At 39.1% G+C, this 20,939-nt stretch overlaps 1 protein-coding gene across 5 annotated transcripts; it reads right to left on the reverse strand.

Annotated features, from left to right (window-relative positions):
- Nucleotides 1-789: 789 nt before the first annotated feature.
- Nucleotides 790-20,679, reverse strand: nek8 (NIMA-related kinase 8). Of its 5 annotated transcripts, none has more exons than XM_039789874.1 (16): nucleotides 20,517-20,679; nucleotides 14,638-14,732; nucleotides 12,835-13,040; nucleotides 12,101-12,333; nucleotides 11,852-11,983; nucleotides 11,416-11,624; nucleotides 11,226-11,305; nucleotides 10,932-11,116; nucleotides 9,802-9,949; nucleotides 9,192-9,268; nucleotides 7,736-7,853; nucleotides 7,434-7,584; nucleotides 6,775-6,938; nucleotides 6,263-6,415; nucleotides 3,899-4,057; nucleotides 790-2,604 (listed from the first exon to the last, which is right to left on the reverse strand). In XM_039789874.1, exons 2-16 carry the CDS (start codon nucleotides 14,682-14,684, stop codon nucleotides 2,576-2,578), a joined length of 2,091 nt encoding a protein of 696 aa, XP_039645808.1. In that variant the 5' UTR covers nucleotides 14,685-14,732; nucleotides 20,517-20,679; the 3' UTR covers nucleotides 790-2,575. The 5 variants fall into 5 exon arrangements, with proteins under 5 accessions (XP_039645808.1, XP_039645826.1, XP_039645835.1 ...); XM_039789892.1 differs by having other exon boundaries at nucleotides 14,626-14,732; nucleotides 20,517-20,676; XM_039789901.1 differs by having other exon boundaries at nucleotides 14,564-14,732; nucleotides 20,517-20,676.
- Nucleotides 20,680-20,939: the final 260 nt, after the last annotated feature.

A 20,939-nucleotide genomic window follows, 5' to 3' on the forward strand; every position in this document is an offset into this window, starting at 1 on the left:
ACACACAATGAACAATATAGTGTTCATTTTATGGTGCCATAATGTACACGCACCATTTGCCTTTACACGTTACAAATACAACCTGACTCACATTGTTACCCTCACTGAAACAAAAAACTAAAACTGGATATGGTTTTATGACTGTAGAAATAAAGAGCACATATTTTGATCATTTTCTACCTGCTGTATTGCCACTGGATTACATCATCATTACATCATCATACGAGACAACAATGTGGACGAGCCATGTCGTCAGAATAGGTGTGAACTCTTCTTAAATAAGGAATAATTACTTCAGAATTATATTTTGAAGGAATAGATGATTTCTTATTAGAATCATTATGAATACACTGGGAGAAAATACATATACATCTACAGTATACTGTAATATAATATTATAGTTACAATAATCATACCAACTGATAACAGCTGTATGAAAACTACAATAAAAGTGATTAATTAATAATGGGGACTGCGGAGGCTGAATAAAAGCAAAGACTGTCACTGAGAGATCCAGCATTATACTGCAGGTTAGTTATTCATTTTAAGATGGTGATGAATAACTTGTTTTATTTTAAGGTCATGTTTCCAGACATCCATTAGCAGCCATGAGAACATTACATTCTCTGAAATATTTGATCTAAACTGAGTACTGTTCACTGTGAAACAATCATCTCATTTAAAATACAAGATTTATCACAGGATTTGTAACATCTTGCATGGTTTATGCTGTTCAAAATTTCATTTCAGGTATCCAGAAACTAAAAGACACCTGTCAGACTCAGGATCTGTCTTTCTCTTATTGTTTTTTATTTATTTATTTGTTTATTTTTATTTATCGTGACAATTAAAGCTGTGACACCAGAAGATGTAATGTAAAAACACAGAAAAACATTTCACTCCTGGGCATGGTGGTGGAAAATAAGTACATTTACTCAAATACTGTACTTAAGTGCAAATTTTGAGGTACTTCACTTGAGTATTCTATTTTAAGGTACTTGATACTTTTACTCCACTACATTTCAGAGGCAAATATTGAACTTTTTTACTTTACTACATTTATTTGGCAGCTTATACTTTACAGATTATTAAAGCAAAAATCAATCAACTAATACATTTAGATGCATTATTATCAATTAAGTATATAAGACACAGAGTAAAGAATTAGCCCCACATTCACCAGCTGCAACATCAAAGTGATGCTTACACATTAATGCATCACTAATTATAATCCAAATAATAGAACATGTATTATTCTGAAATGGGCCATTCTGCATAATGAGTACTTTTACTTTTATTTTTTTAATGACACGTTTACACATTTATTTCACACGTCATCAATGTATCATTAAAGACAATTTCAGAAGGTGCTCATACTTTTGTACTTTTACTTAAGTAAAATATTGAATGCAGGACTTGTAACGGAGTATTTCTACACTGTGGTATTGGTACTTTTACTTAAGTAAAATAGCTGAGTACTTCTTCCACCACTTTGGCAGTTTTCTTTTCTCAACAGTCTTAGGTCATCTTATGAATACAGTTTACACAATATACATACCATTTCATTTTAAATATTATACACATTTCAGTGAGTTACAACACATACAAATAAATAAACAGTCTATTTAATGCACTTGATTTACTGTCCACCATTTTCTGTGAGTGTCCGAGTGTGACATCTATCCTCTATAAAGTAGTGCCCTCAAAGATTCCTACAATGGAACACAACAATTTTTTGCTAACAATCTCACAATGCAACTTCTCACATTTAATAGATGTCAGTGATGACGATGATAATTGGTGTCCATATTTACAGCTCCCTGCAGAGTAAACTATTGAGTGTCTCTTATATAGGGAGGAGTGAACAAGATTTGGAACACAGTCATTAAGTCCTAAAGAGGCTGATCAGTTGAACCCTGAACACATCGTTATCTGGTCTGAATGCTGCTGTTGAGTTACAAATGTATCGGAGGACTAATCCAATGAAGCACAATGTGAGCGCTGACGATGTGATCGAGATTAACGTGTTTGGTTCATTCGACTGATAAATTGCTAAACACTGAAGTGGCTTTTGTTCTTTTCGTTTCTGCGCATTGTGTCATCTCATTCACCAGAGGCTTAAGGGACCTCAAACCAGTTTGACTTTTATTGGCCTTTATCATGCTAACTCCGCACGTGATAGACGACAATAGCTCACCACATGAAAGCTGCCTAATGACTTCCTATAATCCATCTTCAGAAAGAGTGTTGCAACTGTCCTTTAACTAACCTGTTCCTGTTGTGAGATACACCTGCTGCAACACACAGGGCTCGGCCTTTTCTGTGCTTTGCTTTATGATATCAAACCGCCGAATGAAACAAACATTCATTCCCGGAAAGAGAGAAGAAAAAACCTAGACGGAGAGGAAGACCAAGTGGAAATCTGAGGCCGCAGCTGCAGTGTGAAAGGGAATCTTTCAACTGCAGCACAGATGGGCCTCTGGGAGGAGTTATATTCAGAGGAAGCTTCACCTCATGCCACCGCCGGGCTTCTTGGCGACCACTGAGTGGGTGTGGGTTCGTTTTTAGGACAAAATCATCTTGGGACAGGTTCCTCGAGCAAAGCTGAAACGAGATGGTGGAAGGGGCAGAGTGAAATGTCTTCAGAGCTCAAAATACTCAAAATAGTCAATTAATAGATTAGTTGATTGACAGAACATTTGTTGGCAACTATTTTGATAACTGAGTAAAAAGCAGGAGTTAACTGAATATATTTTGGACTGATGGTCAGACAAAAAAAGGAATTTAAAGTTGCCATCTTTGGCTCTGGAAAATTACAATTGATATCTTTCCCGATATTTGTTAGACAAAGCATTTATTCAGCTGATTGAGACTATAATCAGTAAATGAATCAATAATGAAAATATTTGTGAGTTTTAGCCCTTAATGTCCACACATGACTTATGTCGTTGTACAAATTACTGTAAGCCGATAAATCAAATTGGCAATAATGAGGCCAACAGTGGTTGACATTTAATTAAATATCAATACAATCTTGTCTACATGTTCTACAATCAATATGAAACCAGATTCTCCCAGTTACATGGCTGTACAGTTAAACATGGACATGCAACACTGTTAAAAGCTTTATGTCTGTTGTTTTAACCCTCCCCCAGTTTTTAAACTGTAGTATTATGCTTATCAGTTTCTGGTCTGATCCCATCAGTATCAGACTATGATAATGGCCTCTATGAGGGTTATTAGTCCATGTTGTCTCCATGTCCTTGTCCCATGGTGCAGGTCAAAAAAAACATTTATACAGCAGCCGTGTAGCCTGTAGCGAGGATTAACAACATCTCTGTTACTTATTAAATTGTGATGCACTTTAATCTTTTTTAAATCTGCAGCTATTTTCAATTTGGAGTGTAGAGGGACTATCTAATCCCACCTTCACTGTTTTCATTAGAATCTGTTGCTTTTGGGAGAAAGACGGGCCAAATTGCTGTTTTCTGTGGCCTTCTATGGCCATGTCATTCATTTCAGTCTACAATTAATAGCCACAATGCAAATTTGACTGAATTATTACTTTTTGCATGCAGATAGAAAGGTTCTGATCAAGTGTAGCTGAAAGGAACTTGTTTGTTAATGTAATAAGAGTGCCTGTGACTGGAAATGCTGTAAGATGTATGCCTGTATGAAACAAAGCTATAGTCATGTCTTTAGCCAGTGAGCTTTCAAACTTACAAATGAGTCCTTTCTCAATTCTTCATAAACATGCATCTCTGTCGATATTATCAAGAGAAGCTTGTCTCAAGTTCAGCCTGTCTTTCATCTGGGGATTAGCACTCTCTCAGTTACATTTCACCACCATCCCAACATCTCAGTGTTTGTTAACAAAGGCTAATAAGCGAAATATTACGTTTCACTGCCAGCAGAGTGTTGCCATGACAACAAGCCACCGATGTCACCGTGAATGGGTGACTCTCGTCAAGCTGCACCGCCTTCGGTATCCCAGAATCCTCCTCTTTTCTTCCGAGTCGGCCGCGGGCCCCCTTTCCCCAGGTGTACACCTCCCCATCTGTGGAGAGCAGGAGGAGAAGGCGCTGGTCACCATTACTCAGGATGCATTAATCCATGAAAATCTTTAACTGACAGCTCTGTCTCTCCTGCAGTGACAGCACAATGGCTCTATCTGGAGGAAGTTGAACAAAGACTCCCACAGCAAAGGAAACCTACAGGCATGGCTGCCACTTCTGGCTTTCTCCCCGGGGAGCCAATCACTGGCACAATATGACTTTTTACCAATTTACCCTCAAAACACACTTACAAAAATGCACACATCTGTTACCTATCAGTTAAACCATGTGTTTAAAGAACCAGACCAATGGATTTGTATGTTTAGCCCATTAGCTAAAAACCCTGTATAGTTTACATTACTGCTAACCATACCATATGTTCCATGTAACCATTAAACCTTCAGTTCATTTTAGTTTGCCGTGAAAATAAACTTACAAAGACTTGAAACGTGTTTGAGCAACAAAATCCATCACACTGAACATTTAATCAGCTCTGTTTTTGAGCTCCTCTACTGTTGTTTGGTCACATAGTTGCTCACAGGGACTGTTTTGAGACTCTCATTAAAATACTCCTCTTTTCTTCAAAAGCAGATAAACCACAGATATCTGAGAAATGTTTTCTCAATTCAGAACTGAGATGAACCCTGTTGTGTTTACGTGCAACTACTACTCATACATAAAAACTTTTTTAAGTGAGGGATTGAAAATGAGGGAAAATAAAGAGGTTGTCATTTTGGAAAATTCTTGTTTTTAGCACAAGTGCTTGTTGGAAACTATGCCGGTTTGAGACAGGGTGTTGGATCTACCTCTCATTTACAGCACAGCAGCAGAGAAGGAAGCATGCTACTTGGCTACAATGTCAGGACAGTGACAAAGTGAAAAAAAATGCTGTATAATGAACAACTTAAAAGGACTTAAAGTCTATGGGCCTAATTTACTAATACTAGCGCAGTTTGCGCTGCATCTGTTTATGCGAGTTCAGTAATAGCGCACGCTATGCTTCCACATTTTGCGTAGTATTTATCAACCCTGACACCCATCAGGCAATCAGCGTCTTTCTCCGCCCACTATACCGTAAATTGCGCTGTAGCAAAGCGGTACTGGTGCTATGATATGACTGAGTGTAGAATGCGATATTCCCACTGCTGATGCTATGACTGTTTGAAATGATCCTGATGCCAGTATTTGTAATGTAGCGAGGAGTTTAACAACTGCTGGAATGGGATGTGAACGCTGAGTGGGATATTCAATTTCATCTTTGATTTCTGCCAGGAACTCTAATATTGCATGGCTGCTTGATCTGTAACGCTAAATGATGTTGTGTTCACTGACAAAGTGTGATTCTTGTGTTAAAAATATTTTCAGTCTCGCCTATGTCTTCGTCTTGCTCAAATTACTGTTGCCATTTCACCAGCGACATAAAGGTCTACGAGGAAACTCGATTGCGGCTGGTTTAGACCTGCTTTTAAGAGGCGGAGAATTTCCCCCGCAGAATAGAGGCGCGCTCTTACTGACAGTCTTTGTAAATACCACGGAATATATAATTAGGGGCACTTTGCGCTTATCCTCCCACCTTTTCGGGTGGTACTCCCACTTTCCCCACGACCCTCCCACGAACGCATATTGAAAGCGCAACTTGTCTCTTCTCGCTCATGTGGCAGACAATCTGCGATTTTACCAAAGTGCGCCCTGTTTGTAAATAGCCCGCATCTTACGTCCGTCTTTGCGACCAATTAGCGCCTGGAAACAGGCGCAAACGGCTTGATAAATCTAGCCCTATGTGTGTGCAGACTGTGCTTGATTGATATCTCCCTAGTCTCACATTACCAGACCTATCTCCACAGCACAGTGTCAGCAATGGATTATGGTCTGGCTACACCAGCTATCTATTCTGGGATAGGGGAAAAAACGCTCTGGCTTGTATGTATTTCTTTATACCAATCACAACCGTCCTGGGCAGCACTAAGCCCTGATAGCGGAAATAGCAAGCGGGGAGGGACATCCAGCGTCTTTTACGCACCAGATGTCAGGCTTTATTTTCCAGCAATTTACATCCATTAAGCCAGAGTAATATTTCCCTGACCCCCTGTTAGCTTTGTTGTCATAGTTATTAGTTCAAGTTATCCGGTGACCTCTCATACACCCCAGCCTTCAACCTGTGGAGGAATGCTCGACCTTTATAAACTGGGACGGTCACTTCTACTAACCAGATCCGATAGCTAAGGTGAAAGCGTCTCCACATGCAGCCATGGTGATGCCCTGCAGCCCAGGCACCAGGTAGGGAACACGGCTGCTACGACGGGAGCTGCAGCCCATCTGGCCATGCTGGTTGCTGCCAAAGGTAAAACACTGACCCCTTTCTGGAAAATAGGGGGTAAAAATGTTTCATTGTTAAAAATCACGAGTGTTACTTTGACACAATAAATATCTGATTTATTTATCGGCCTTGTTTTATGCCTGAGGTGCTGTAAAAAACAAAGATTGCACTTTGTACTTTTCACGTTAGTTTAGCTTCAGCACTTGAAGTTGAACATGTTGGAAGTGATCTCTCCCAGCAGCGTTTCACTCAATCTGGTGCTGCAAGAACCTAGAAAACTAGCTGGCGCTATTGAAACAGTGACCTTCTCTTATTTCGTATCATTATGGAAGAATCACTCAGAGATGCATAATTTCAAATGAGTCTGGTTCAAATTTTACATTTATAATGGGAATAGTTTACCTGTAACAGCAACAGAATGTGCTGTCCCAATGTCAATGTGAACAATCTTCTCACTGTTGAGTGGAGCTGACTGGACAGAAGTGAAAGAATGGACTTCTTCCACCTGATTGGAGGGATTTGGTTCCTCTCCAGCTGTTATCTTATCCAGCCCAAGCTTGTTGAACCTGACCACAACAAAACAACAAAATCAAGGTACTTATAACAGAGGAACAGAGACATTTGTATAAATATACTTTTAAACCACATCTTCAATATACAATAAATATTTATCACTAAACCAACAACTAAACATTTTTTATTCCTGTTTCCTCGTCGGCTGCAGATAGCTGCTGAGATGCAGGTATCTCAACAATGCTGCTTACTGAGACCAGAAATGAACGCTGTTGTGTTTACGGTCGTACTCTTACACAACTCTACATCCTGTCCAAAACCTCTCTGAGAGAGGCAGATTACCAATGACAGAAAAATGTGTGTCATTTTGGGAGAATGCTGCCTCACAGGGTGTGCACCAGGAAAGTATCTTTGTACACCATATCATTTAATCTATCGCCACCCCATGCACACAAACAAGTTTATACGTACGTGTCTCATGTCAGCCAGTGACATGTTTATTGAGACTAATGGCCATGGTTTTGTGTAGGAAAATATAGAGTAATTACCTGTTGCTTCCACATGTCACAATGCTGTACTGGGTGCTGATAGTCATGGAACAGTCCACTCCACACATCACCCTTTGGGCCTCAAATTCCACAGGTAAACACACCTGCTGTGGAGAGTTGTGGGTGTCTTGGGTGCCAAGCCCGAGGCGACCTTCCAGACAGAAGAATAGATACAAGGAGAGAGACCTAACAATAAAGCTGTGTACTGTAATGCTCCTGTCATAAATCAGTCACATACAAACAAACACAAACAGATGAGTCCTAAGATAGATTTGAAAAGAACCCGTTCATTTATGATATACCATTATCTCCTCTTCCCCAGGCAAATACTTCTCTTTCATTGGTCACAGCGAGTACGTGGGAAGCTCCACATGACACCTGAACCAGCTCGTAGCCGAGGAGTGCCTCAACTATCTTGGGCTGATTTCAAAAACAGAGAGAGAAAATAAATGTCATCATTGTCACGTTTAAAGTACAGATGTGTACGGACACAGAGTAGGGACTGGTAGCCCAGTATTTAATGTGTATACAACATGACTGCAACTGGTTCAAATCAAGCCAGGAACCTTGATTTAATGTCACATTACTCACTCTCCCCTTGTTTCCTGTCTGCCTCTCTACTATCAACTGTCCATCAAAGCTGCCAAAATAAATTCACAGGGACCAAAAATGTCCTTTTGATTGAAGCTTTTGTTTTACAATGTCAGATTTTTTGCATTTAAAGGCATGTTTTTTTCATAATTTAGGACATTTCTCACAGCACGGAAAAATAGATCTAGATCTGACAGTTTCTTAGGTACGAATACAGTCTAATGTAATACAAATGGTTGTAATGGAAAGTTAGAGAATTGTTGACTAAACTGTATTATCATTTTAGAGGATAAAGTCTGTAGTGCTGTTTAACTGTAATGCATTACAGTATACTGAGAGGTATTTCTAATATTTAGAAAATATTAAACCACCAGCAGAACTACATGATAACCTACAGCATGTGTGATTGCAGGGAGCCAGGTTCTATTCAGCTCAAGACTATTTGTTCTAGGAGACGGGTCAATCCTAAGCAAAATAGATAAGCACATAAGAAGCTGGGTCCAGACTAGTTTGATGATAGCCAGACAGATTCTTCTAAGAGGATGGAGGAATGAAGGGATGCCGTCAACCCAGGAGTGGGCTTGTTAAATGGCTAGAGTGGCAGCGTTTAAAAAAAAATGTCATATAAACAGTTTGCAAGATTGAATGTCTACATTAGAAGATTTGGAAGGTACGTACTTAGTCTTTCTGCAGGGCTACTAAGAAGCCACATACTATGGAGAGGGGTAAACGATGTGCTTATTGTTTTATCACATATACAGTACATAATATGTCTATTTGGTTTACAGTTTATAGTCTATTTTGTTATTATTTTATTGTATTGTCTTGAATATTATGGTTATTATTTTATCTTGTCTTCATTTTTGTCTAAGGAAGTGTACCTAAATTAACAACCAAGGCCTATGATATATGCGGTGATGACGAGTGGAGCGGTTCTGGAAGGGAGGGGATGTGTTCATGTTGTAAATTGTAAATGTTTTGTATTTTGTAAAAAAAGAAAAGAAAAAAAAGCTGCCACATACAGCTCTATATACAGAACCACCAGCAGAACTTATTGCAGGACTGTTGTATTAGACTGAATTACATTTAGTTAGGTGTATCAAATAAACTGCCAACTGAGTGTTCATTTAATATGAGTATATTTTCCTTTGAACAATGGACACATACCTGTGTTACATCATTGAAGTTACCGTGTCCTAGGCAGCCGTTGCTCCCACTACCAAATGTCATGATAATGCCCCTGTCTGCAAATTGAAAATAAAAAAGGCATTACAGACACTATTAGTTGATAAATGTAGGTGTGTTATTTTGTAGGCCAACGCAATGCTTCTAATCCTCATCTAGGAAATGCTAATCTGTGTCAGTACAGTGAAAAGTGATGAAAGAGAGGCAATTGAGCTGAGAGGAAGGGTCTTTAATCCTGTGTTATCTGCTTTGCAATGCTGGAAGGACTGACAACAGCCTCCTGAAGTACACTGACTAACAGAACACCACAGTTTGAGCTCAAGGAAAACTACTTCCAAACTGCTAGGCAAGCATGGAGAGGTTTGTTTTCCAAGTGGATCCATGCTATCTGATCTGGAAAAAGAGCTGACAGTATACACACTTTCATGTACGTTCAAATGCTGCCTCAGTGTTTTACAGCCATGTGGTGCAGCGTGTGAGGGCAGAAAACAGAGATTAAACATTGATTTCCTTTTAGCAGAGCTCCCTGCTAAACTAACTGAGCATGGGTGTGATGACTATGATAGTTATAAAAAGCAGCCGGCCCACCAACCTGTCATGCAGGTGGTAAAAAGATCACCGCAGGATACAGACTTGATGGTGACTCCAGACTGGCCCTCAAGAAAACGGGAAATGAACTGAGGCTGCATCTGCTCCACCACACCGGGCAGACTGGCCTCACCAGACCCCACTGATGGAGTCTGTTACAATAAAGGATTATTAGTCTTAATGGGGGCAAAACAGTGAGAATGTAACTGTTAACTGGAAAACATAAGCAACTAAACATGTTAAAGGAAGAATCCATCATATTAGGAAGCATCAATCTGTGATGTTCAATGCCTTCCAGCTGTTATTTTATTATAAAGTTCTACAGAAATTCTGATCCAAAAACGTTGTTTTTTTAGCACATTGGTGGTGGCTGTTTGCACTGAAGCAACTTCTGGTGTAGTATTTTCCCCTCTAATGTGGCTGTTGAGTCTACAAAGAAGCTCTCAGAGGGGCTGACACCAAAACCAGATTTGAACCATTGATATTTTTGATAGCTGAAAAGAGATAACTGAACTAGCTAGTTGTAAAAGCGCTAAGCTGTTATGGGCAGTTATTAGAGGTGTTGAAATTAATCAAATAATCGATGCATCGAATAGTGGACTTGGACGATGCTGCGTCGATAATCGTACGGGCCATAATCGATTATTTCTGTTTACAATTTAATATATGCCTAACAACCTTTCTGTTTACATATTCTGTTATGTTTTGCACATTCAGGAAGTGCCATGTGCTCAGTGCTGTAGTTTTATGTATTCAATTTATTTAGTATTAGAGCACTGCAGAATGTTTTGTTTTTGAAGCTTGAAAAGCTAAGAATTAAATATCCTATATGGCTTTAATGGTAAAAATGTATTTGACACATCGTGATGCATCGAGATATCGAATCGAATTGAATCGCTGACATGATAATCATAATCAAATTGAATCGGGAGATCAGTGAAGATTCACACCTCTAGCAGTTATCTGTGAGAATAAGAAAAAAAGACATCATCGTACATCAACAGGTTGACCCAGGAGTGCAGAGTAATAACAGCTGTTCCTTGATAGTGGGTCAGGAAGGATTTTTCCTTTATAGTGCATGAATTTCAGAAATTATGAACGCTGCATTGTAAACAAGTCTTAAAATACACAGACCTCCCATGTAATTAGACGGCCAGACTTGGTCACCCCCATCTTCTGAGTGCGGCCCAGAGACACTTGAAGCACCTCAGTGTTGAGCATCGGAAGGCGGAGGGGCGCTGAGATTCCACTTCCCCACGTGTACACCGACGACAGCGGGAGGGAATGCACCTTCCCTGATCCTAAACCCACTGATCCATCTGTGCATGCCCAAGAAATAATCAGTCAAATGTGTAATTAAAGTAGGCCTACAGTGATCTACCTGGTGCAGCTAGTTCTGTTGTCAAATAATGGTGTTATGTGCCTGACCTCTGGACCTGTTGGTAGGAACTCTCCCTCCTGGTCTACCATGATGACCAGTTTGCACAGCAGACAGTGGTTTCTCAATCCTGGAAGATAGAAAATGAAAAGATTCTTTACACAAAATAAATGAAATCTTAATCTCAAATCATGTGCATCAAATGCCTGTCTAATCATTAATGATACATTAAGGCAGTACCTGCGCATTTTGACATTGCCTATATCTGTGAAGAGATTAAGGAGGGGCCTGATGCATATGGGAAGAGCCATTATTTCATTGAGTTGAGGCCGTTTGGATGGATCCAGATTGAGCATGTTGAGGATGAGCTGTCGGAGTTCTGGACTGTACCGGTCTGAAATTGGAGCAAATGTTCCGCTCATAATCTTCAGAACAAGGGCAGGTAGATTCTGGAAGCAAAATGAAAGAGGGTTATACAGTAAAATTACAAAACATATTAGAAATATGTGAAAAATCCCCAATCATCTTCCCAAAATCCCTGCCAAAAGAATAAGATTTTCACATTAGTACCACACTTTAAAATTGGTAGTGATATTTCAAAAGCTTACACAAATGTAGTATTATTTAAATCACTTCAACCAAGTAAGCAAGGGATTATTGTAAATAAAATGCGTACAGCTGCCTCAAAGGCTCTCTTAAGGCTCGCTAGCTCATAGAGCACACAGCCCAAAGCCCAGATGTCACTCTTCTGGTTATACGGCTTTCCCTCACACAGCTCTGGGGAGATGTAACATGGGGTCCCGACCACCTGCAGAGTGAAAAGAAGGAGGATGATGATTTGTGCCAACACGTTAGGATTCAACATATGAGGTTATATATGTTGCTAACGTAATTACGGTTCCAAACCAAAAGCAAATCAGCTCACCGTGTAAGCTTTGCTCTTGCTGACAAGGATTTTAGAGATGCCAAAGTCACCGATTTTGACGATCATCTGGTGCTTGTCAAGAAGAATATTCTGCGTCTTAAGGTCTCTGTGCAAAATAAGTTTGTTGTGGACGTGGTACAGGGCAAGTAAGATTTGTACAAAGAAGTGAAGGATGGTGTCCTCATCCAGCAGAGAGTTACAGCGCTTCTGTATGTAATCGGCCAAGGTTCCACCTGCATGAAAAACAGCAAATGGGGATACCTTTGTATTTCACTTTCAAATATCAATATATCAGTCTTAGTAAGCTGTGGTGGTTCCACCTGCAAATCAAGCAACAGACTGAAAGGATGAGAAAATGTAATTTAGAAAGATAATCCATAGCTTTAGAAGCTTTGACAGCAAAGGTTTGGTCTTTAACCTGAACACAGAAACAGCTAAAAGCGCCTCATCTGAGGATTTCAGGCTGAATATTGTGTTTTGCTGCAGAAATTTGGACCAATTGATGGCGATCTACCTTTCTTTACACCTTAATAACTATATACTGTATACATATATTTATATATAAAATAAATGTTACCTAATCACCTCAAAACACCACCACGCAGATTGAAATTAGATGTTGATATGGGAAAAAGAAAAGGTATGGAGCCCTACAGCACTAAACCATGGGAACAGTGAACCGTTAGACAATGAACAAAAGGGGGTTGTGTAATATGATATTACAGTAAGCTTACCTGGTGCATACTCCATAGCTATCATGAGGGCCTTGTCTTCCAGGAAGTTCTCATAGTACTCTATGATATTTGGATGGTTGAGCAGTTTCAGGACCTGACACTCGTTCTGAGCCGCCAGGCGTTCGTCTCGTGACATCTGCTCCACTGGGATCTCCTTCAGGATGACAAAGGCCCCGTCGCCGCGCCTGCGGCACAGGTGAACGATCCTGACAGGGGAGGAAAATGGAGAGAAATTAGATGTATACATTGTTCCATAAACAATATAGAAGCTAGTGGGATGGTTGTTGGGAGTTTAATTCTGGTGTGACAGTGTTACTGAGCACTAGTTTCGTTTTTGACATAAGTATCTTGTATGATTTGAAGAAAAAAATTATGTAAAGAAAAGTTGATGAGCATGACGGTGAACCACTTGTGTAAAAGTACTTGTATCCTTTATTTATGTAAACCTTTTGCACTAAAATGCTTTAAAAACTTGAAATTAAGGACTACAAGAGGAATTCCGTGCACTATTAGTGTTGTTGTCCACTTTTAAAAGGGGAAATAATACTCACTGGGGGGGATGGATAGGGAAGTGAGGGTGGGTAGGATTTGGGTATTTTACTACAGATACTTTATTTATGTTTTACTTGTTGAATTGTACCATACTGTCTATTGCTACCCAATAAAAAGAGTTTAAAAAGAGTTAAAAAAGAAGAAAATGGGAAAATAATGTAGGCCGAAAAGGACCCACAAACATGGTGCTTCCATTCGCTTATTATGTGTGAGGAAGAGTAGTGTTTCGCTCTGGAAGCCTAGACTAGTCAATAAAATCACTTTCAAAAACAACCACTGCACATTTAGCACGAATAAAGACGTCATGTACAATAATATAGATTTACATTATTTTCTTTATGTTGCAGTTAATTGCAAGTTGATAATGCCAAGTTAATTTTTGTCACATAGGCTCAAGTTATGTTATGACTGTACCTATTTTTTTATCTACAAAGTAACTGGTATGACTTCATGTAAATGTAGCTAGTTGTGTAGAAAATACAACAGTACCCTCTGAAATGTTGTATTTGGTCTGATCAAACTAACTTCACCACGGTCTGACAAAGTGGGAATACTCAGTACAGTACCACTTTGACAATGTGCAGTTGTACAGTAACGTTACAGGACCTGAGTGAATATACCTTATGACGTTTAAAATACATTGGAAAATGAGAATGAAACAATTATAAAGTAGTTACGTTATGCTAATGTTTAGGATACATATAGTTACAATATATGTTAGAAGTAACCTTTCCAGCAACTTGCTATCTTTAAATAACATCTTTGTCTTTCAAATGTTACGTAACGTTATAGCAACTAGCTAGCTAGCTAGTAATTCAAAGTGATGTGAATGCAATAACTCAGATAATAACTAGCTAACCTAACCAAAAGTTAATTTATAGTTAGCCTAGCTACAACAAAAATAAACCTTTGAAAAAGAAAAGCCACACAAACTGTAAATGACAAAAACCCACAAAGTTTGTTTAGAAATAAAAAGCCCAGAGTGGCGTTGGCATTAAGATTATTCACACAGCTCCTTATAACTTTTGTTTTAAACCGTTAGCGTTACTTTTCCAGACATGTTTTCTTCTTCTGAGGGCGGCGCACATTTGACGCATCCCGTTAGCTAGCTACATTTTAGGGGAAAACGGAGTTCTAGCTTTCCTATTTTACGCCTGACAACACCGTATTTTCTTACCTACGTCGGAATAACAGATGTGTCTAACCCAAAACAGCTACGGAGTGTTAATAAACACTCACAAAAGAGTTTACCCGAAAGCTCCTCTTCCGACAACTTTGATTTTCTCATACTTCTCCATCGCTGCTCCCAAACTTTTCCGCTGTCTCCAGGCAACCCGTTCCAACTACTACAGGAAGCGACGAGGGACAAAAGGTGAAGGGCTGAACCGTTACTGCCATACATACCAAACTGAAAAAATAGAGGCTCACAGAAGTTACAGTGGGTGGCACATTTTTCAATACATGTTTTCTGTCACAGAGAAAGAGATTAAGAGACAGAAAAACAGAGCAAGCCAACTATTCTGCTTTGAAGAGTAGATAACAACTAAAAAATATGTTTTAAAGTTTAGGTTTCAGGGTAGCTGTCAGTCATCTGATCTGATGCTTAATAGAAGTTGGGAGATGTAACACAAAATGCCCCTAAACACAGTGAAAAATAAAGTCCAAAATGTCTCAGACAAAAGAAAAGCAATGTTTCAGAATGGTTAAGGTCAATTCTGGCCTCAAATCAATTGAGATTGGAAGTCTGGAAGTCTGGAAGAGAGCCATTCATGGTCAAGACGTTCCTGAAATATTAATATAATTGATTGATTGATTTTTATTGATTGAAAAACACATGCAGAAAACCATTTGCTTGAAGTCACAGCTGTAAAAATAAAATAAAATAATAATAACAATAATAATGTATTAATAATAATATTAATAAAATAAATAATAAATCAAGTTAATAATACCAGTCACTTTCTTTTTCCAACCTGACTTTGACTTGTTTGAGCAAACAATTCAATGAATACACCAAAACATGAAATTGTTTTTATGTTACTATTTTAGGCTTATCTATTATTTTTAATTTGAAGAATATCAGACCACATTTTGTGAACAAATTATGCAAAAAATACAGAGAAATCCAAGGGGTAATAATAAGACCTGATATACATAAACAGCTGGAGATACCTTATATGAATAAGTATACAATATAAATCCGATACAGTATGAACAGTACACGACAGGTCAGATATGTAACATGTCAGGCCATGAAAGCAGAAGGAAGAAAACACTTAAAGTAGGAAAAGTACAGGTGTTATTACTGATGGCTCTGTTCTATTCAAGTGTTGCAGTACGTCATGGCAGTGTGACAGCGCACCCTTTGCCAGTTATAGCGACAAGTCAAAATGTCTGCGGTGAAAAGGGCCTATCAAAATATAGTCATCTTTTCTTCCCTCAGTTTTAATGGCCTGGCTTGTTACAGCACATTTCTGAATATATTTGCTCTGGTTATGGTTTGTTTAGCCTTGCTTATCATATTTTTTAAAGTCGGTGACTTTGTTTCTTTAACCATCAGAACATGTATACTTTTGCAGCTGTCCTTAACACCACACAAAGCTAGCAAAGCGAGCAATGTGGCTTTATTTTGTTATGCTTAATGTTAGAATTTTCACTTTTTCCATTAACTGTAATTTAGCTTGAAGGCTTCAGATTTAGTATTCACCATAAAGGAAAGATCAAATCCAACACTTAACTTTTCCTTTCTGAAAAGTGACTCACTATTTTAGTTTACAAACCAAGTTATTGCTTTTGTCACACTTGTGATTTTATTAGTACTGACATATCCAAAATGTCTTCAGCACGGTGTTGTCCAACAACAGGAAACAAATAAAGTGAAGTGAAAACTGAAATGGACACAGTGAGGCAGTGAGAGAAACAGTGAGACAGATGAGATTAGTGTAGCGTCTTGAGCATGGACTTTATATCCAGACGCCTGTTGATTATAAAGCGCCTTCCCCTTGTCTGATATAAGCAGGAAGAAGGCTACATGAGCACTGTTTCCCCTCTCAGCCACGATGGGGATAAGAAATGCTTTGTGCTGTGACAAAGAGCTCTGTGTTGGGCTGGAGTACATAGCTCCACTATTATCATCAATCTGAAATAATGATATATCACCACAAACAGTGATCTTCATGTAATTTAACCTTTTCTCTAGGCCTACAATTTGCAGTTTTTTTCAAGTGAAGCTATGCAGAGGGAAGATAGTTGAGTAGGTAGTTAATCAAACAATAGTTTGCTCTTTCTCAGGGATATAATATCTCAAAGGAGCACCTAAAGGAGCCTTGCAGTATATGTGGCAGACTCCTCAGACCAGCTCAGTGACATATTTGGCCTTGTGTTGCTGTCGGAGATCTTTCTCCAATTGAACAGTCAGTGACCAGGAATGCATTGTGTAGGACAGTGAAACTGATGCTAAACCCCAGGTATGATCCATTAATCTTTGGAGATTTCTCGAGACATGACAGGAAGTTGTGGGTGGTAATTTCATCAAAGCGATGCGTTCACCTCATCTTTAACAGAGGCCTTTTTCACACGAGACATTATGACGTTACACAGAAGGAAAAACACGTTTTATTAATCAAATGAATGCATCGTTAATGATGTGAGTAACAGGGCCTTTCCCTACTGTTACAAGTCTCTCGCTACATATTATATAGGCTTTGTGAGCATGTGTGTGTGAGAACATATTTTTGCATATGTATGTATGTATGTGTGTGTGTGGTACTTCTTTGTTCTTGCTATGTAAGTTTTTCCCTGCTTACTTGATGCTTCTTGTTTTAAAGTAGGCTGTTTTTTGTCAAGCACCTTGCAGGCCTAGCAGTTAAAACTTGACAAATGTGGGATTACAAACACAGTGGACACAATCAATTATGTTAACCAATGTCAAAAAAAGTTTGAAAACATATGTAATTTACAAATAACCCTTATTTTTACCTGCAGTAGAAAAGTGCTGTTTTACTGCTCGAGAATAAAACTAAATCTCCCTCCGACCAAAGACAAACCAATTTTTGTTTGGCTGTGTACAATGCAGTCGCTGGAAATCAATTAACCCGTTGATTTTCTCTCTTGCAGACTTGTAGAGTCTCTTTACAGTAGCCACTTCTCAACAGCCCTAGGAAAGAAAAATCCCCCGAGATCAACAAGGTTCAGTGCTGAGCCAGGCACAAACACATGATATTGGAAGGCCTTCTGAACAGCTCGACAGTCTCTGGTGTTTGCTGTGGCCTGAGTGCAATATGCAACCTTTTGCATCTTCTGTCTGAAATCCTGATCTCTTTCTTTGTACAATGCAAGCTGTGAGTAATTAAAGGTTTGTGTGATAAAACTATGAGAGCAAAATGCTTTCATTCTTCACACTGTACAAAATAAACACAGGTAGGGCAACCAGGAAACACAAGAAATGATATTAAGTTACATTTTTCTCTCTAACCACAGGGTGTCCTTTTACAGAGAGCCATGTACTCAACTGATATAAGTCAAAGATAGACCATTAGTCCAAGTGTCTCTGTCTCTGTCTCTCCCCTCTCTCTCTCTCTCTCTCTCTCTCTCTCTCTCTCTCTCTCTCTCTCTCTCTCTCTCTCTCTCTCTCTCTCTCTCTCTCTCTCAGACACATAAAACACATGATGTGACTTTCAGAATTAAAGGAGTTGCAGCCTTATTAATCACAAGGGAATTTTCTATCACAGCTCAACAATCACTATCTCAGAGAGGTCTTCCTGGAGGTTTTTGGAGAGAGATGCCACCAAGTGGTTTGATGAAGAACTGGTAGTCACTGAGCTGAAAAACAGAATCATTACGGTCATTATGTAATACTAGCTCTTTACATGAGGTTTTGCTGCCATCTTGTGGTGTCCTTTTACACTGTCGACTATACCGGAGAATCCTATTACAGTAACGCTGTAGCTTTGGTGTATTATTTATAATAATACTAAGCTTTGGCTAAGTATTATTTAGGTATATTTGCCTTTATTTGACCAGAGATTTGAGAGGTAACAGGAAATAAGAGGAGAGAGGGGGTTGGATGAAAGGAAGTAAAAGTACCAATACAATAAAATCATACTTAAGTTAAAGTACATAAGTAGCACCAAAATATATTTTAAAACCTACCTAAAAGTACTCAGAGTCATCACTAATGCTGCAGCTATCATAAAACTAATGACGCAATTGAGGCATACTGTAATTTACTGAGGAATTTTCTTATAGTAGGTTACATGCAATTGATGAGTAGCCCACATGCAATAGGTGTGGAAAAGCAACAAAAATACTTTTCCTTTGTAAGGAAAGAAGACAAACATGCAAAAATAAAAAGAATGCATCAGGTTTAAATTAGTTGAAAAACCTTTAGTAGGTAAAGAAAAGTAAACTCCCTGTGCTTGGGTTTATATTTCAAACAGACAGCTCTGTGTGTGTGTGTGTGTGTGTGTGTGTGTGTGTGTGTGTGTGTGTGTGTGTGTGTGTGTGTGTGTGTGTGTGTGTGTGTGTGTGTGTGTGTGTGTGTGTGTGTGTGTGTGTGGGTGGAGGGTCTGACTTTCCCCCACTGGGCTGCAGGGAGGCCAGCTGTGGGGGATCAGATGAGAGCCACGCTGTGTTTATGGAAAGCGTTATGGCCCAGGAAGGAGGGCTTCGTAGGCTGCCTGTCTAACACACCAGGTTTACATTGTTATGCTCCAAACACAACAAAGACATGTATGTTACATTATCAATCATATCTATATTTATGACATTGCCACCAATTTACCTAAAAGAAATGTAATCCTGCATTTGATTATCTAGTGTACATACAGTATGTAATATATTGTATTGTATTTGTTTATACTAATTTTTAAAGGGAAGTTCATAGTGAGTACTAGTCTAGTACTCACTATGAACTTCCCTTTAAAAATTATAAAGGCCCAAGTGAACTTTATTATCCCCTTGATGGAGTGCAAATGGTCAAGGTAGTAAGACATGATCAAAGGCAGAAAAGATGACAATAATGAAATAAAGAAACTTGATAATTACTAGTTTGATACATTTAGTAGCAGCAGCATTTTGGATGGGCTGAAGGCTAGCAACTTCTGGCCTCGGTCATAATAAAGAGATTTCCATTTAGTCCAGAGGAGATGAAAGCATGGACTACTTTCTCAAGATATGACACTGTTCTAAATGATGGTTGTGTACCCCTGACATTTGCTTGTCAAACAAAAAGATCCGAAAGTCAGCTTGAATGTCTGACAGCGCAACCTGGTTTAAGGGGAAATGCAGTTTGGAATTATCAGCATGAACATTGGAATGTATGCTCCCCCAGAACATTTTTAACATTAAACACTTCATTTCCTGCATTCAGGTGAATTTGTATGCACTTATTTCTACCTTTTTCTGAATCAATTTATGCTAGAAATATATTTATGTAAAGGGAAACATAGGGGACAATTCAAAATATAAAAACATAATGGAATATATTGCAATAAGGCTCTCAGGCATTCTGTATTGCATTCATCTATTTATTCTCCTTTGGATCGACTTTTCTAATTATATCTGAGTCAGCACACATGTAGCCTAGCATCATTTAGGCCTACTCCTCCCTCCTCTTTTGCGTCTTTTGTTGGGGAAGTAACCTCCTTAAATGTGCATATGACAATTATTCACCTCAATGATACATTCATTCATTTTAATGAATTAATAAAGCCCTGGACTGTAATATTTCAGATGTGTTTGAGCAAGATTTCTTCTCATGTTCAAAACTTTGTGCACATTCAAGATATAACTCATCCCATCTGTGTTCTCTGAGGTTTGGAGGAGTAGGCCTACTTAAACTTATGTTGTCTTTTTCTTTCATCTTATACTCAAAACATAGTCACTCCCTTATGGAGTTAGATTCCCCTGTAGCATGTAGGCCTAGGCTAACAACCAGAAACACCATCACATTAGATTCATCCCCAAAACATGTAGGCTAAGCACTGTAACGCAAGATTAATAGAGCTGATCCTTATAGTTGCAATTTCTAAGTTGAACCTCACACCACTTTAACTTGAATGTAGCCTAATGGTAGCCTAGAGCGCTTATTGGCTTCAGCTTGACAAGTTGCGCTTTAAACGCAGTCTTACCGTTGCTTGCAGTCGCTATGGCGACACCACGTCATATGGGCTTTGCTCATCTGATCAGCTGGATCTTGGATGAGTCGGTACCGCGGCGGCGGTCTAGTCTCTCCTACCAGTGTCGAGCTGTAGGTTCATGGTGATTCTGGTAGTCTTGATTTCTCACAGCGAGACACGCGATCAGGCACACGGAGGGAGACACACACACACACACACACACACACACACACACGCACACACGCACACACACACACACACACACACACACACACACACACACACACACACACACACACACACACACACACACACACGTTTATAGGCTATATTGTCCGGTTTCATATTTGTCAGTCAACTTTTCAAAATACATTCGGGGCTACACTCAAAACATTAGGGCTGAATAACCGGCAAAATCGGCTGCCGCCGCCTCTG

The sequence above is a fragment of the Perca fluviatilis genome, chromosome 2, assembly GCF_010015445.1.
Source record: "Perca fluviatilis chromosome 2, GENO_Pfluv_1.0, whole genome shotgun sequence".
Classification (NCBI taxonomy): domain Eukaryota; kingdom Metazoa; phylum Chordata; class Actinopteri; order Perciformes; family Percidae; genus Perca; species Perca fluviatilis.